General features: G+C 40.7%; 2 protein-coding genes across 2 annotated transcripts in view; one reads left to right on the top strand and one right to left on the bottom strand.

Annotated features, from left to right (window-relative positions):
- Positions 1-647: 647 nt before the first annotated feature.
- On the bottom strand, positions 648-10,756 carry LOC123627078 (EKC/KEOPS complex subunit LAGE3-like). The gene is made up of 2 exons (XM_045536511.1): positions 10,633-10,756; positions 648-1,499 (listed from the first exon to the last, which is right to left on the bottom strand). The coding sequence occupies exon 2, from the start codon at positions 1,406-1,408 to the stop codon at positions 1,097-1,099; it is 312 nt and encodes a 103-aa protein (XP_045392467.1). The 5' UTR covers positions 1,409-1,499; positions 10,633-10,756; the 3' UTR covers positions 648-1,096.
- A 285-nt stretch (positions 10,757-11,041) lies between these two features.
- The window catches only part of INO80 (INO80 complex ATPase subunit), a 115,680-nt gene continuing 110,429 nt past the window's right edge, over positions 11,042-16,292 (top strand). Inside the window, exon 1 of the mRNA XM_045536394.1 lies at positions 11,042-11,352. The gene's annotated coding sequence lies outside the window, so the exon portion shown is untranslated. The remainder of the gene's footprint in view (positions 11,353-16,292) is intronic.

The raw sequence follows: 16,292 nt of genomic DNA, 5'->3' as shown, positions 1-16,292 counted from the left end.
TAGTATATCAAAGAGACATCACACTCATGTCTATTGCAGCTTTATTCACAAAAGCCAAGAGATGGAATCAACCTACATATCTAACAACAGATGTATGCATAAAGAAAATGTGGTATATATACACAATGGAATACTATTCAGCCATAAAAAGGAATCCTGTCATTTGTGGCAACATAATTGGAACCGGAGGACATTATCTTAAGTGAAGTAAGCCAGGAACAGAAAATTGAACATCATATGTTCTCACATATATGTGAAGTTAAAAATAAATTGATCTCATAGAAGTAAAAAGTAGAAGGGAGGATACCAGAGTCTGGGAAGGGTGGATAGGGAGGATAGGGAGAGATTTGTTAAAGGATACAAAATTACAACTAGATAGGAGGAATAAGCTCTAGTATTCTATAGTACTTTAAGATGACTATAGTTAATAATATATTACATAGTTTCAAATAGCTAGGATATAGAATATTCCCCAAAGAAATGATGTTTGAAATGATGAATATGCTATTTATCCTAATCTGATCACCATACATTTTGTGTGTTGCAATATCACTATGTACCCCATAAATATGTACAATTATTGTCAATTGGAAATTTTTTTTTTAGATTTTAAAAATCAGGAAAAACTTTAATGCTAAACTTGCAAAAATTATATATTACTGTTACACATTTATTTCATAAACATAACTGTAAAACTGAGGAAATATTTCAAAATCTTGATAGTAGTTAATGCTGAATGACATGACCCAACAGATTTTCATTTTCTGCCATTTCCTAAATTGTCCTCAATTACCTTGTACTACTTGCATATCTGAATCCCACAACCTCCCCTGCAACCCGAGGGGCAATGGTGAGAATATGTGGAGGTGCTGCAGCTGAAAAGAAATTAAGACTTGGAATAGCAGCTCAGTTTTATTTCCTGCCATAACAAACCATCAAATAAAACAAGGGCACCCTGAACAGCCAAGAGCTGATACAGGCAAACCTTAGGCCCCTACGCTAAAGTAGCAACTACTGTGGGAATCACTGCCCTAAGGAATGATGCACTTCCTAGCAGACGCAAGGTCAGACCTCGGCTCCTTTTCCCGGCATAGGCTTAGCGAGAAACAGGGGGCCCAAAGCGCTGCATGGTCCGCACCACCAGGGAAAGCTGGTCAAGAAAGTTGATGATAGAAATTCGGAGCAGGCGAGAGTCTTCCGCTTTCCAGCGGACCGCAAGGATACAGCCACTCACTGTAAGATCCTTCCCAACCGCCCTCTGGCGGGGTTCGGCATCTGGAGCCAGGGACCCATGGGCGATTTTCGCCTCCAAAGGGTTCGGGAAAGGCACGCTGAGGGCGAATATGTGTGGTTGAATTCCCGGCCTTCTGGCCGCAGGCACTAAGTCTCTGCGTCTCCGCCCGGACATGGGGCAGGCGGTGCCCGCGCCACGTGGGAGCTCCACTGGCCACAGCTGCCGCCGTGCTCCCGCCCCTGGTCGTTAGCGCTGCCCGCTGCACCTAGAAAGTTTGAAAATTAAAAAAATACTTATTGAGGTCAGGAGTTCGAGACCAGCCTCAGCAAGAGCGAGACCCCCGTCTCTACTAAAAATAGAAAGAAATTATCTGGCCAACTAAAAAATATATATAGAAAAAATGAGCCGGGCATGGTGCCGCATGCCTGTAGTCCCAGCTACTCCGGAGGCTTAGGCAGGAGGATTGCTTAAGCCCAGGAGTTTGAGGTTGCTGTGAGCTAGGCTAACGCCACAGCACACTAGCCCGGGCAACACACCGAGACTCTGTCTCAAAAAAAAAAAAAAAAAAAAAAACAAAACTTAGCTAAACCCCTGTTAATTAAAATTGTACATCCATTTTTAGGGAATTGATATCTACACTATGTTGCATCTTCCAGCCCACCAACATGGGATGCCTCTATTTAGATTTTAATTTCTTTCATCAACATTTTGTAGTGTTCAGCAAATGAGTCCTATGTGCAAGATGTACACCTAAGTGTTTTTTTGAACAATTTAAATGGTATTGTATTTTTTTTTTTTTTTTTTGAGACAGAGTCTCACTCTGTTGCCCCAGCTAGAGTGAGTGCCGTGGCATCATCCTAGCTCACAGCAACCTCAAACTCCTGGACTCAAGCAATCCTTCTGCCTCAGCCTCCCGAGTAGCTGGGACTACAGGCGTGTGCCACCATGCCCGGCTAATTTTTTCTATATATATTTTTAGCTGTCCATATAATTTCTTTCTATTTTTAGTAGAGACGGGGTCTCGCTCTTGCTCAGGCTGGTCACGAACGGTATTGTATTTTAATATTGGTGCCCATGTGTTCATTCTTCGTATATAAAAATGCAATTGATTTTTGTGTGAATATCTTATATCCTGAGATCTTGCTGAACTCATATATCAGTTCTTGGATTTTTATTTATTTTTTTGCTCGTTCTGTTGCCCGGGCATGAGGACAGTGGTGTGATCATAGCTCACTGCAACCTCTGGGCTCAAGCGATGCCCCTACCTCAGCCTCCCCAGTAGCTGGGACTACAGGTGCACACCATGCTGCCCAGCTAATTTTTCTATTTTTTGTAGAGACAAGGACTAGCTATGTTGCTCAGTCTGGTCTTGAACAATCCTCCTCCCAAAGTGCTCAGATTAAAGGCATTAGCTACCATGTCCTGGCCTCTGAGAAGTAGGTCTTAAAGCAGGTGGCTCCTAATCTTTTCCCTGAAGAACTGACTTCATTTGAAACAGAGTGTGGAAGAATTCAAGCCTTGGGTTCTCTAAAAAATAGTGAAGGTTGTGATGAAAGGCAACTGAGAGAAGACTGTTGCAATCATTGGGTATATAAACTAAAATGTAGGTTGGCTAGTTTGCCCAAGAGAACCAGGGAGGTACATGTTTGTTATAAGCCTGCTTTGGGACTGAATAAATCTCAAACATTGACCTTGACAACCACTTTCCGTTAAAGAGCCTGAATTAGATTGCATTATTCTGTGAAGCAATTTGTGATCAAGGGCATTGTTGAAAGGAATAGTGCAATCAGCAATTAGTGGAGCTTAACAGCTGGGTGAGTTCAGGGAAAGGCAAGGGAGCTCCTTGACAAAATCCCTGTCACACAGGGTCACTGTGGGCATACCCAAGACTGTGGGCCATGAAGACCAACATCAGAGGCTTACCACTATTGGCGGGAGGAGGAGAAAACATATTTCACTGAAGTAATCCAGCCAGTCACTAAACAAATAAACAATCAAATAACAGCCCCTTAAGGGCAGACCAATACCCAAGGAGTTACTACAATATTTTAAATTGTCCAGTTTCCCACAAAAAATTATGAGACTTGTAAAGAAACAGGAAGGTATGACCCATATGCTGGGAAAAAAGCAGGAAACAAACTGCCTGTGATTATAACACAAGCAGTTTATGTCAGATTTAAAAGGCTTCAAAGCAGCCATTCATTATATTACATTCAAAGAACTAAAAGAAAACATTGTTCATGAAGTAAAAGAAGGTATAAAGGCACTGTCACATATTAATAAAATACAGATTATCAATAAAGAGATAGAGGCCGGGCGCAGTGATTCACGCTTGTAATCCTAGCACTCTGGGAGGCCGAGGCGGGTGGATCCTTTGAGCTCAGGTGTTTGAGACCAGCCTAAGCAAGAGCAAGACCCTGTCTCTACTAAAAATAGAAAGAAATTATACAGACAACTAAAAATATATATAGAAAAAAATTAGCCGGGCATGGTGGCGCATGCCTGTAGTCCCACCTACTTGGGAAGCTGAGGCAGTAGGATTGCTTGAGCCCAGGAGTTTGAGGTTGCTGTGAGTGAGGCTGACACCATGACACTCTGGGCCGGGCAACAGAGTGAGACTCTGTCTCAAAAAAAAAAAAAAAAAGGAGAAATTCTGAAGTTGAAAAATACAGTAACTGACATGAAAAAGTGACTCAGAGGACTCAGTTGTTGATTTGAATTGGAAGAAGAAAGAATTAGGGGACATGAAGATAGATTGATAGTTACTATGCACTCTCAGGAACAGAAAGAAAAAATAATGTAGAACAATGAATAGAGCCTCAGAGATTTGTTGGACACCATCAAGCACACCAAAATATGCACCATGGGAGTACCAAAAAGAGAGGAAAAGAGAAAGAAGGAGAAAAAAATCATGTGTCTACGGTCAATTGATTTTTAATAAGGGTGGCAAGACCATTTAATAAGAATAATTTTTATTTTCATTTTTTTAGTTTTAAATATCTTCTATAAAAGAAGTTTTGAAAGACATGATTCTGGATATTTACATGCAAAAGAATGAAGTTGGAGTCCTTACTGACACTATATACAGAGATGAACTCAATATTGGGCATAGACCTAGATGTAAGGCCTATACTACAAAATTCTTAGAAGAAAATATGAGTAAATCTTCATGACAATGGATGCTTATATGTGACAGCAAAGTCATGAATACTCAAAGAAAAAGTAGATAAAGTGAACTTCATTAAAATTAAAAACTTTTCTTGAGCCAGGCATGATGTTTCATGCCTGTAATCCTAGTGACCCAGGAGGCCAAGGCAGCAGAATCATTTGAGGCCAGGAGTTCAAGACCAGGATTTTGAGACCAGTGTCGGCAACATAAAGAGACCCCATCTCTACAAAAAAAAAAAGAAAAAAAATTAGCCAGGCATGGTGTCAGCATGCATGCCTGTAGTCTTAGCTACTTAAAAGGCTGAGTCAGAAGGACTGTTTAAGCCCAGGAGTTCAAAGCTGCAGTGAGCTAAGGTGGCACCTGTGTACTCTAGCTTGGGTGGCAGAGCAAGACTCTATCTCTTAAAAAAATTAAATAAATAAAAAATAAAATAGGCCAGGTGTGGTGGCTCATACCTGTAATCCTAGCACTCTGGGAGGCTGAGGCGGGCAGATCATTTGAGCTCAGGAGTTTGAGACCAGCCTCAGCAAGAGCGAGACCCCCATCTCTACTAAAAATAGAAAGAAATTAGCTGGACAACTAAAAAAATATATATAGAAAAAATTAGCCGGGCATGGTGGCGCATGCCTGTAGTCTTAGCTACTTGGGAGGCTGAGGCAGGAGGATTGCTTGAACCCAGGAATTTGAGGTTGCTATGAGCTAGGCTGATGCCATGGCACTCTAGTCCGGGCAACAGAGTGAGACTCTGTCTCAAAAAAAAATAAAAATAAAAATAAAAAATAAATAAATAAAATAAAAACTTTTGTGTTTCAGAAGATCCCATCAAGACAGTGAAAAGACAACCCACAGCATGGGAGAAAACATTTGCAAATCATATATTTAATATATGAAAAAGGACTTGTATCTTGAAAATATAAAGAAATAACAACTCATTAATAAAAAGAAAAATAACCCGTTTTTAAAATGGGCACAAGATCTGAACAGGCATTTCTCTCTCCTTCTTCTTTTTTTGAAATGGGGTCTCACTATATTGTCCAGGCTGGTCTCAAACTCTTGGGCACAAGTGATCCTCCCACCTCATGAACAGACATTTCTTCAAGGAATATATGTAAATGTCCAAGAACACACACACAAAAAGATGTCTGATACATTAATCATCACGGAAGTACAAATCAAAACCACAATTAGATACTGCTCCATACCCATTAAGGAGGCTATGCAGATAATAACAAGTATTTTTTTTCTTTTTTTTGCTAATCTCTGCATTGTTCCAATTTTAATATATGTGCTGCTGAAGCAAGTACTAACATGTGTTGATGAAGATACAGAGAAATTGGGACCTTCATACACTTCTGACAGGAATGTAAAATGGTGCAGCCACTTTTGAAAACAGGGTAGCAGTTCCTCAAATGATTAAATATAGAATTACTATACGACCCAGCAAATCTACCCAGGAGAATTGAAAACATATGTTCATACAAAGACTTGTACACAAATGTTCATAGTTGTATTATTCATAATAGTCAAAAGGTAGAAATAATCCAAATATCCATCAACTGATGAACAGATAACAAAAGTGGTATACCCATAAAATGGAATATTAGTCAGTCATGAAAGGGAATGAAGTACTAACATATGCCACAACATGGATGAATCTCAAAACTACTACACTTTCCAGATGGCTCTGTGGGTGTGAAAAAGAAAAAAGACAATAGTACACTAAGTGAAAGAAACCAAACACAAAAGACCACATACTATATGATATCATTTACATATCCAGAATAGGTGAAGCTACAGAGATAGAAAGTAAATTAGCGGTCACTTAAGGCTGGAGAGGATGGGAGACAGGTGAACATTTGGTATATAGTGAAAGAATACAGAACTGGGCATTTGAGACCTGGGTTTGAGTCCCTGCTCTATCACTATTTGTGTGAGCTCTGTCAAGTTACTTGTTGCTTAATCACGTTAAGCCTGTTTCCTCTTCAAAAAATGGGAATAAAGGGTTTTCATGAAGGTTAAATGTGTATTGCCCCAAAACACTACTCAGCACAATGTAGGTGCTCACAGGTGTTCACAAAACATTAGCTACTATTACGTTTATGTGCTTTCAAAACAGCATTTACAAACCTGTACTAACTGAAACAAAAACCATCTGAGAGTGAAAAATTCAAATAAATTAAAACAATCTTTTATTGTAGTAATTACATACTGAAATATCTGCAGAAGTTTGAAACAGTATCAGTGGATTGGGTTTAAGTATCTGGTAGTGACAGAGTCTTGGGTGAGCAGGAAAGCCTATGTCTTGTCTAAAGGGAGAGGCTAGGGTTCACTTCCGCTCAGCTGTTGGACCAGGGTTGCTAGATCTTTCTAATTTTCAAGAAAAAACTCAAAACAAAACAAAACAAACAAAATCACACACCTGAAGGCCAGTTATGGGCCTAAGACCACCAGTTTCTGGTGCTTACATTAGTGCTTAAAATGTGTGTGTGCTGTACATTCCAAGCAAAATGCATTTGTTCTTCACCTCCCTGTTTTTCCTACAATCTCAGAGAGCAACCAGGATGGTGGTAACTATATCCTCTAAGCTGGTGGTTGATGGGTGCAGTTTCATGGTTATGGTTGCTCATATTGTTACCATCTCTCCCACATTGAGAAAAATTTGTTTTCATACTTTCAGCATCTTATAAGTGAAGTCCCCTATGCCTATGCCTTTGCCTTCTCTGTGATTTCAAGTTAGGTAAGGACTCGGAGAAGCATGTGTCATACAATATTTTCGTATTCTCATGTAGTTCCTGTATATCACTAATTTTGTCACGACTGGAATCTATGAACCAGAGGACTATATTTACTGTGGTTATGAAAAACAGTGTCCAAAAAGAAGATGAAAATAAGAATATTGTAACTCCAAAGTCGACAGAAGACGGTGTTTCAAGAATAGAGTTGAATACAGTTGAGAAATTAAGTGGAATGAAAAAACTTAATTTTTTTCCCTAAAGACATTTTCCTTCTGAAAAAACTTTATTTTGAACTAATTTTAGACTTACAGAAAAGGTGCAAAAATAGTTGAAATTTTCCTTTATAGTCCTTATTCAGCTTCTCCAATGTTAAAATCTTACATAACCATAGAATTACTACAACAAGGAAATTAGTAATGGTGCAAGACAATGAACTAAAGACCTTATACAAATGTCCCCAGCTTTCCCACTGATGGGAAATAAGCACTTATTTATATCAGTGTGGATGTAAGAATATTAAATAAATATATATAGGTCTATGGGTTATAATCGAATGCTGTCTTTATTTACTTTGCTGCTTTGGCCTTCAGGAGCTCTTTCAGTTTGGTTCCTGTGTGCTTGTGACATCTTTTTTTTGTGAGCATTTCCTTATTTTCTGGCACCAAAAGTTATTCCAGGCTTATCTTGCGTTTTCCCTGCCTAAGCTGAAGAATTGTTTTCTGAGGTTTTTCTTGTTGTTTTAATTGGAGAATTCTGTGTAGAAATCAAGATCTGGGTGTCCTCATTGTTTCTATACCCTCTTAGCAGAGAGAACTAGAAAATATATGTACATTAATTCACACATACACGCAGACCTATACTTCTGTATCTACCATATACATTAAAAAACTTGTGTTTATACTGATATATCTGTTTCCAATTCAACACTACAGTCTTCATTTTAGTATTCTGTTTTTCTCCTCTAACAAGGAGTAACCCAGCACATTATTCACAGCAGTGGTCCCCAACCTTTTTGGCAGCAGGGATCAGTTTTATGGAAGACAATGTTTTCACTGACAGAGGTTGGGAGAGGGAGGGGGAAGGGGACCTCAGGCAGTGATGCCAGTGATGGGGAGCAGCAGTAAATACAGATAAAGCTTTGCTGGCCTGCCATTCACCTCCTGCTATGCGGGGTCGGGTGGGGGGCCTGCCCTCACCCTGTTTCCTAAGTTTCATGGAAGACAATTTTTCCATGGGGGTTGGGGGTGGGGTGGCAGAGCTTTGCCGCCTGGTCCCTAAGATGCCCTGGACTGACCCATACTGGTCCATGACCTGGGGGTTGGGGACCATAGATCTACATATGGTATATTTATTTACTCTAGTATATAGTTTCAAATTGCTAACCCATTCTCCTGTGAAAAACTTATCGGATCACAGCATTTACATACTGCTTACTTGGTTTTATCCTTAAGTATCCAGCCAAGACACCGTCTGTTACTTAGGTGAGTTCTTTTCTTCCCCACCCTCTTCAGAGTTGCCATGTTACTAATCTGTAATATAGCTAAATTCATTTGTTAGTGTTTATATTCAGTTTTGGGTCTCCCCTCACCCCCTACACATCTTGGTTTTTCTTTATTGCTTTACTATCCGGATATGTAGACATATAGTTTTTTCAAAATGATTGTTAAATAATATTCTGTATCTTTTCTTTATTTTCTAATGTATTTTAAACAATACCTTGATTTTAGCTTAGTGAGATCCAAACTGTAATCTAATCATTTTGTATTGTTTTGAGCCACTAAGTTGTGGTTATTTGTTAGCAAACCAGTAGAAAACTAATATAATATACAAGCTACAAACTTTAAAGGCCTCTCCAACTTGGTCTTGCTAATCTACTGACTTTTCTCTATTCCTTTCCTTTTGGCTTCTGCTTCAGACAGACAGAACAGCACGTTGTTACTCAAATATTATTCTAGTTGGTTTTAGCTGTTTATTTTTAGGGTACTTGAGGGGTATGTGAAACATTACTATGGTTCACAGCCCTATACAAAAAGATTTACCATTCCCTCCTGAATCCAGAAACAAAATTCCCATTCCTTTCCTTCTTCCTACACTTCCCATACAAGAAATCAATCATGTTAGTTTATGGTTAATCTTGAATTTCATTTACACAAATGAGCAGACATCTGTGTTTTCTTACATTCCTTTTTTTTTCTTTTGGAGTAGAACAGTTGTCCTGTGGTATCTGAGGGGATTGGTTCCAGGACTCCAGAGGATACCAAAATCTGATGCTCAAGTCCTTATGTAAAATGGTATAGGATTTGCACATAACCTACATATCCTTCCACATACTTCAAATAATCTCTAGATTGATAATACCTAATACAATGTAAATAATTCTTATACTGTATTTTAAAATTTGTATTATTTTTCATTTATTTGAATATTTTTGATTTGCTGTTGCTTGAATCCAGGAATGCAGAGCCCACTGACTATACTTTCTGACCTTAAGCAAACTTAGCTTTTTAAAGTTCAGTGAATTTAGCACAAGAAGCCATGCCTTTTCTGTTTAAATGCTAAAGGCCAGATTGGAGACACGAGACATGAAGGAACTGAAATACTAGCATATCTAACTTTTGGGAAGTTCTAATCCTTACCCATAGCTAGGCTCTACTTGGTATTTCTCACCGTAGATTCTGGTAGTCGGGTTGAATTAACTTTAGTAAATGTGGATAGCGGGGGACTGAAACTATAGAGTTGGCACAGACAAAATCAATTATTCCCTTTTCAGAGGCTCACAGTGTGGATATGAAAACAGGGTGACCTTTTTGGTAACAGATCTGAGGGTTTCCAAATCTTTGAATCCTAAAACCTTCACATATATACCTAATCTAACTATGCCATCTTACCTAACCTATCGCTCTCTTGGTCCCAGAGTCTAAAGGGATGCCCAAACTACGATATAGTGATAAGAAAAAAATCCCAACTATTACTTAACACAACAGCCACCAGAGACCCCTACCCCTCACGGAAGACCCGCATCAACTAATCTATTACCTGGCACATCGGCATAACACTAAATCTATATCCTGGCACATCAGCGTAACACTAAACCTACTATCTGGTACATCAACATAATACTAACCTATTACCTGACACATCAACTAACCTATTTCCTGGCAGGCATTAGTCACCTGAGACCCCACCCCTTGGATCACCCCGACTTAATGAAAGTGGGAAAAATTGGGTAGACGGGGCTCAAAATTTAGTGGCGAGACCCCTCTGAGCCCGCCGGCAAATAAACCTTGATTCTCTGACTCTCCGTGTGCCACTCGGTTTGTCCTCGGGACCACTCGCAGTAACACTTACTGTAACAATAGGAATGGTACTAAAACACCAGGCATTTCCCTGATAATCTGCTACCCCGTCTAGAGGGGCCAGAAACTGAGGATAAAAGCTTCGAGTCGGTCCTTCCCCTCAAGTGATCTTATCAGCGTTTGGTAACACTTTTCTACCTTCAGCCTGCAGCGACGAAGCTTCCCAGGATCCCCAGCGGTTTCGATTGACGTTACTTCCGGGAAAAGTAACCTTTCTTCGGCGGTTGTAGGCCTGGAGAACTCTCGCGACATTTGCTCCCGCAAGATCTGCTGGCTCACTCTAGCGATGACATCCTCCTCCTCCTCCCCACCGCCTTTCGGCAATCTTCGCCAGTCCCAGCCCCGACCAATCTGCACTCAGATGGCATGGATCAGAGTCTCCCCCCGAACCCCGGTCGGCGCGGGGCGTCAGGCAGCAGCGGCGGGGTGCGAGTTGCACGAGGCCGACGGCAGCGGCACTGCGAGCGGCCACGGGCTGGTGACGAGCAGTGAGTGGGGGCGGGGCGGGGGTAGGCCAGCCGAGTAGCTGCTCGATTGTTCTGGCCTGGCTATGGCGCCTCTCCTCCCCCCCGCCATGGCTCCCCGTGTCCCTGCTCCGCTCCTCTCAGTGAGTGAAAGTGGCCGCCGCCGCCGCCGGCCCAGCGCCCGCAGCCGCCTCAGCGCCGCCGCCATCTTGGGGTCCCAGGAGCCGCCGAGGGAGCGAGCTAGGAGCGTCCACGCCCAACGCAGTCACGGTCCCACGGCCTCAAAGAGCGAACCGCGGCTCCACAGTCGGCGGGGCGACCCCCCCCTCCGGACCCCGCCCGCACCCCGCCCCCCCTCCGCCGCCGTCGCGGCGGCGGGGCCCGGCGGCCCGAGGTGAGGCGATTAGACGTGGGCGGGCGAACGGAGGGGGGGTCGTGTAGGCCCCGTTGCGCCCCTCTCTGCGGGCGATGACTGGGCCGCGTCTTAAAGGGGCAGTCGCCCCCGGCTCTTGGATTTGTTGGGGTTAGTATGGAGGATGGGTGTGGACACTCCCCACAGGGTTGGGACCTTAGGAATCTGGGGCGCTTCTTTCCCCTCTCATATCTCTGGACGTCCGGGGTCACGGCGATGACCTTAGCTACCTGAGGAAGCCCGTGGGGCGCCCACACGTGGGGTGTGTGTTAGACCAGGTGCACGTGGGACTCGATGGGGCGGTGTCGGGCTAACACGTGTGTGGGTTTGGGGGTGGGGAGGGGCAGGGCGGGGGCTGGTTGGCCTGGAGTGGGAACCCAGTGAGGGTTATACCTGTCATTTTAAACAAATGAGATTTAAGGGCTTGTAAGTGTCAATTTGTGGGGAGCAAGTTGGGATAGGGTTGAATGGTGCACGGTGCTGGTTGGTGTTGGGTGGGGGCAGGCTAACACGTGCATAGATTTAAGAGTGTAGGTGACACCTTTTCTGGTTTTTTAGGGCGTCTAGGCAAGTGTCATCCTATTTTGACATTCCTTCTTGAGCTTGCTGGTGAAAAATACTACTTCCGTAATCACTGAGAATGGAAGCCCCCTACAGTTTAGGAGTGATAGAGCCTAAGAAGGCACTTATTATTCTAGTTAACAGCCAACTGTGCCTGGAATTCTTTGATTCACACACTGTCTCATTTCTTGTTCTTGTACTAGTTGGGAGTGGGGGAGGGAATTTCGAGGTTGACCTCGCTAACATCACAGGTTAGTATTCCAGTGACTTTCATGATTTCCTTTCCCAATAAAATTTTCATTGTGGCTTTTCAGTGGCAGCTTTTCTTTTTTTTTTAATTTAAATAACAGCTTTATTGAGCTATGATTCATGTACCGAAAAATTTAGCCTCTTAAAGTGTATAATTCAGGGATTTTTTTTTTTAGTATATTCATTGAGTTGTACAGCTATTATCACTAATTCATCACCCCAAGAAGAAGCTCTAGAAGCCACTTAGCAGTCACTCCCCTTTCCACTGTCCCCACCTCTGGTAACCACTAATGTATTTTCTGTCTCTTTGACTATTTTGGATATTTCCATTTTTTTATAAACAGTATGTGTCTTGTGTCTGACTTCTTTCACTTAGTATGTTTTCAAGGGTCATCTGTGTTGTAGCAAGTATCATGATTTTATTCCTGTTTAATGCCAAATAATATTCCATTCTGGTTCTGTTTTATGCTTGAAATTCCCAAGTTCCTCTTCTTAGAAAACAGCTATTTAGGATTATTATGTGTGGTAAAAGTTGTATACCTTCTAGATTTTAAAATTAATTTTGTTTTTAAGGTATTAAATTCCATTGTTTTAGTTTACTTTGTTCTTTTCCTCTACATTTTGATTCAGAAGAATACAAGTCAAAATTTTTTAATGACGGTTTTTAATGACGGGATCTTGCTCTGTTGCCTGAGCTAGAGTGCAGTGGCGTCATCATAGCTCACTGCAACCTCAAATTCCTGGGCTCCAGCGATCCTCCTTCCTCAGCTTCCTGAGTAGCTGGGACTACAGGTGTGTGCCACCATGCCCAGCTAATTTTAAAAAAATTTTTGTAGAGATGTCGTCTTGCTGTATTGCCCAGGCTGGTCTTGAAGTCCTGGGCTTAAGCGATCTTCCTGTCTCAGCCTCCCAAATTGCTAGGATTACAGGTGTGAGTCACCACACCTGCCCCAAATTAATTTTTGAAAGTCTGCATCTTTTGATAGAAAGTAACTGTAGAGAGCACGAAAATGATTAGAAAATTTAAGGAGTAATAAAAATATTTTGAATACATCAAGGTGGAAATATTAAATCAAAGGATCAAATCATAAGCTATAGCGTTATAATTTCACTTAATGAAAGTTTGTCATAGTATTACCAAGAAAAGGTATCATAACACAGTTTTGACTGCTAGTTACTTGTGTAGACACAGGGATAGGGAAGGAATAATAGACACCTTTTCTGACCACAAGAAGATAAAAACCAACTTGGAGATTTAACGTGTCAACATAGAAGTTCACACAAAATATAAATGCTAGAATGCTGTGGACTTTTGAGTGCACAGAATGGGAATAGGGCTAATAGGAAATTGTGTTTGTAGGAAAATAGTTATTGATAAGTTTAGGAAAATAGTTGTTGGTAAGTTTTGTTTTGTTTTGGTTTTTTTGAGACGGAGTCTCGCTCTGTCACCCTGGGTAGAGTGCAGTGTCATCATCATAGCTCACTGCAACCTCAGACTCCTAGGCTTAGGCGGTCCTCTTGCCTCAGCCTCCCAGAGTGCTAGGATTACCTGCGTGAGCCACCTTGGCTGACCAAGTTGATAAGTTTTAAAGTTGGATCTTAAGCATCAGAATTTTGATATGATAGGCTATAGTATGCAGAGGATCAGAAGAGCATAGGCACTAATATTGGTTAAACGTCTCTTAGTGAGCCAGTAACTATGGAGGTACCTTATAATTTTGATCCCCACAAATCCCTCTGGTAGATATTCTCATTTTTACGGATGAGAAAATTGAAACCCAGTGAAATCACAAAGCCAGTAAATGAGAGACCCATTATTCTCTTGTTATATAGTCCTTCTGCCTTCCCAAATATTCTAAAATTATTAAGATTTTTTATGTACATTAAGTCAGAAATTCAGTTATAGAAACATTAGATTCACTTGCTAATCATGATACAGTAGGTTTACTTAGGGTTGAAAAGTTGGTCACAAAGTACTTATAAGCTCAGGCTGGTGTCGAACTCTCCTGGCCTTAAGCAGTCCTCCTACCTTGGTCCCCCCAGCATTACAAGCGTGAGACACTTTGCCTAGTCAACATGCCTTTATATAAACCTTCACTACCAAGGATTGACAGCCTGTGTGTTGTCTCTAGAGCAGGGTTCTTTTTATGTGCCTGGGACTAATGAAGTCTAATGAAGCCTGTCAACACCTCAGAATGTGACTTTTAAATGTGTAAAATGTAGTTCCTGTATTTAAAAACAATTTGTAATGTTAGAAATTTGCTTTTTATTATTGAATTAAATAACTAGTGATAGTCTTGCTAAGCGCTGTGTATGCTGCCTACATTCATAATTATAATTATTTAATTATAAGTATATAATTATAATTTCAATTATAAATTAGTGAAAATAAGGTGTAAATTTTTTTCATCCAAGTTCATAGACCTTAGTTTAAGAACCCCTGTCCTAGAGAGTCCTGGCCACATAGCTAAGTTATTTCATGTGGGCTCAACTGGTGGTTCCTGTACAAGAAATAGGATTGTTGACTTTTAAGTTCTTGTTCACAAGAACATGAACATGACTTCTTATAAGACGAGCCATTAATACTTTAAGGAGAAACCTGGTAGTATAGGAAGGGCATTGGTTTTGGGCTTAAAAAGTCTTGGGTTTGATTTCTACCTACTTGGTAAGTTATTGAACTTTTTTGAGTTTCAGTTCTTATTTTTAAACTGAGGATCACAATTTCTGCTTCTGTGATTAAATGACATGTTAACAAAAACACTCAACACATCAGTGAATGTTAGTGTCTTTTCTTCTTTGAAGAAATAAATATGCCAAAAACTATGATATACATTTAGTTTTGATTTGGAAGAGGGGAAATAATTTATGTAATTGGAAGAAACAACATAAATGGACATAAAGTTTTCTCAGTCATTCAAGTATAGAATACACCTTTTTAGGAATGCTACTAAGAGTATTATTTCTTGTAAAAGAACAAATAATGTGCCTCTGGGTTTGCATGCAACAGCTCTTCTGGTAAGAAGTTAGTAGCTATGTAGGATAAAGTGTGGTTAAATCTTTCATATCTGTGTGCATGAACAGAAAAATGGCTAGTGAACATTGATACGGTAAAAAGCATGGTAGGCCAAGCGATCAGTTTATATCCCTGAGAATGTTGCCTAAATATGTTGCCAGAAGGGCCAATAAAATGTTAGTTATTCCCTAGAAGGGTATGAAAAATAAATTTAAAAATGGACTGTATTATTTTAGTAAGAAAAATCTCAATACATCCACTCTTAGACTATTGAATGGAGATTCCAATTATTGTATCTCAAGAAAGAGCAAATTGAGCAACAGTGAAGTTTCCAGAAAGTGTTAGTAAAAATGATGAAGGCAGTGGCGAGGCTTTCATATGAAGGTAAAGAGGGCTGGGTACAGTGGCTCATGCCTGTAGTCCCAGCTATTTGGGAGGCTGAGGCCGGGGGATCACTTGAGCCTAGGAGTTCAAGGTTGTAGTGAGTTGTGATGGGTGGTTACTGCACTCCAGCCTGGGCAACAGTGAGACTCTGTCTCTTAAAAAAAAAAAAAATTAAATAAATAAATAAATATGACCCCAGAATGAGATAGACTGTGAATTGTATTGAGTTGGGGAAGAAACATGAACAATAATCCGGGAAAATTAGAACTAGCTTGAAAAATGAATATTGCTTGACAGGACTTGAATAATGAATGTTTTGTTTTCAAAACTCCTTAGTGCAGAAGGTGGTTAAGGCTCAAGAACAGAGACCAGACACAATTTAAAGATTATAAAGCCAGAGACTTTTGTGATCCAACCCTTCTTCAGTTCTGGTCAGTAAACCATTTATTGATACTTGTACCTAGTGGTTTATGAAACTTCTTATTCCATTGATTTATGCGCTCAATAAATATTTATTGAAATCTAGTAAAAGCTTTTTTTCTTTTTTTTAAGAAAAGATTAAGTCTGCTTCTGTAGCCCAGACCGTGTGCAGTGACGTGGTCACAGCTCACTGCAAGCTTGAACTGGTGAGCTTAAGTGATCCTCCTGCCTCAACTTTCCAAGTAGCTGGGACTTCAGATGTGCACCACCATGCCTGACTAATTAATGACTAATT

Source organism: Lemur catta, chromosome 1 (assembly GCF_020740605.2).
Source record: "Lemur catta isolate mLemCat1 chromosome 1, mLemCat1.pri, whole genome shotgun sequence".
NCBI lineage: Eukaryota > Metazoa > Chordata > Mammalia > Primates > Lemuridae > Lemur > Lemur catta.
Note: the sequence above shows the minus strand (reverse complement) of the source record. Positions and strands in the feature narration are given on the sequence as shown.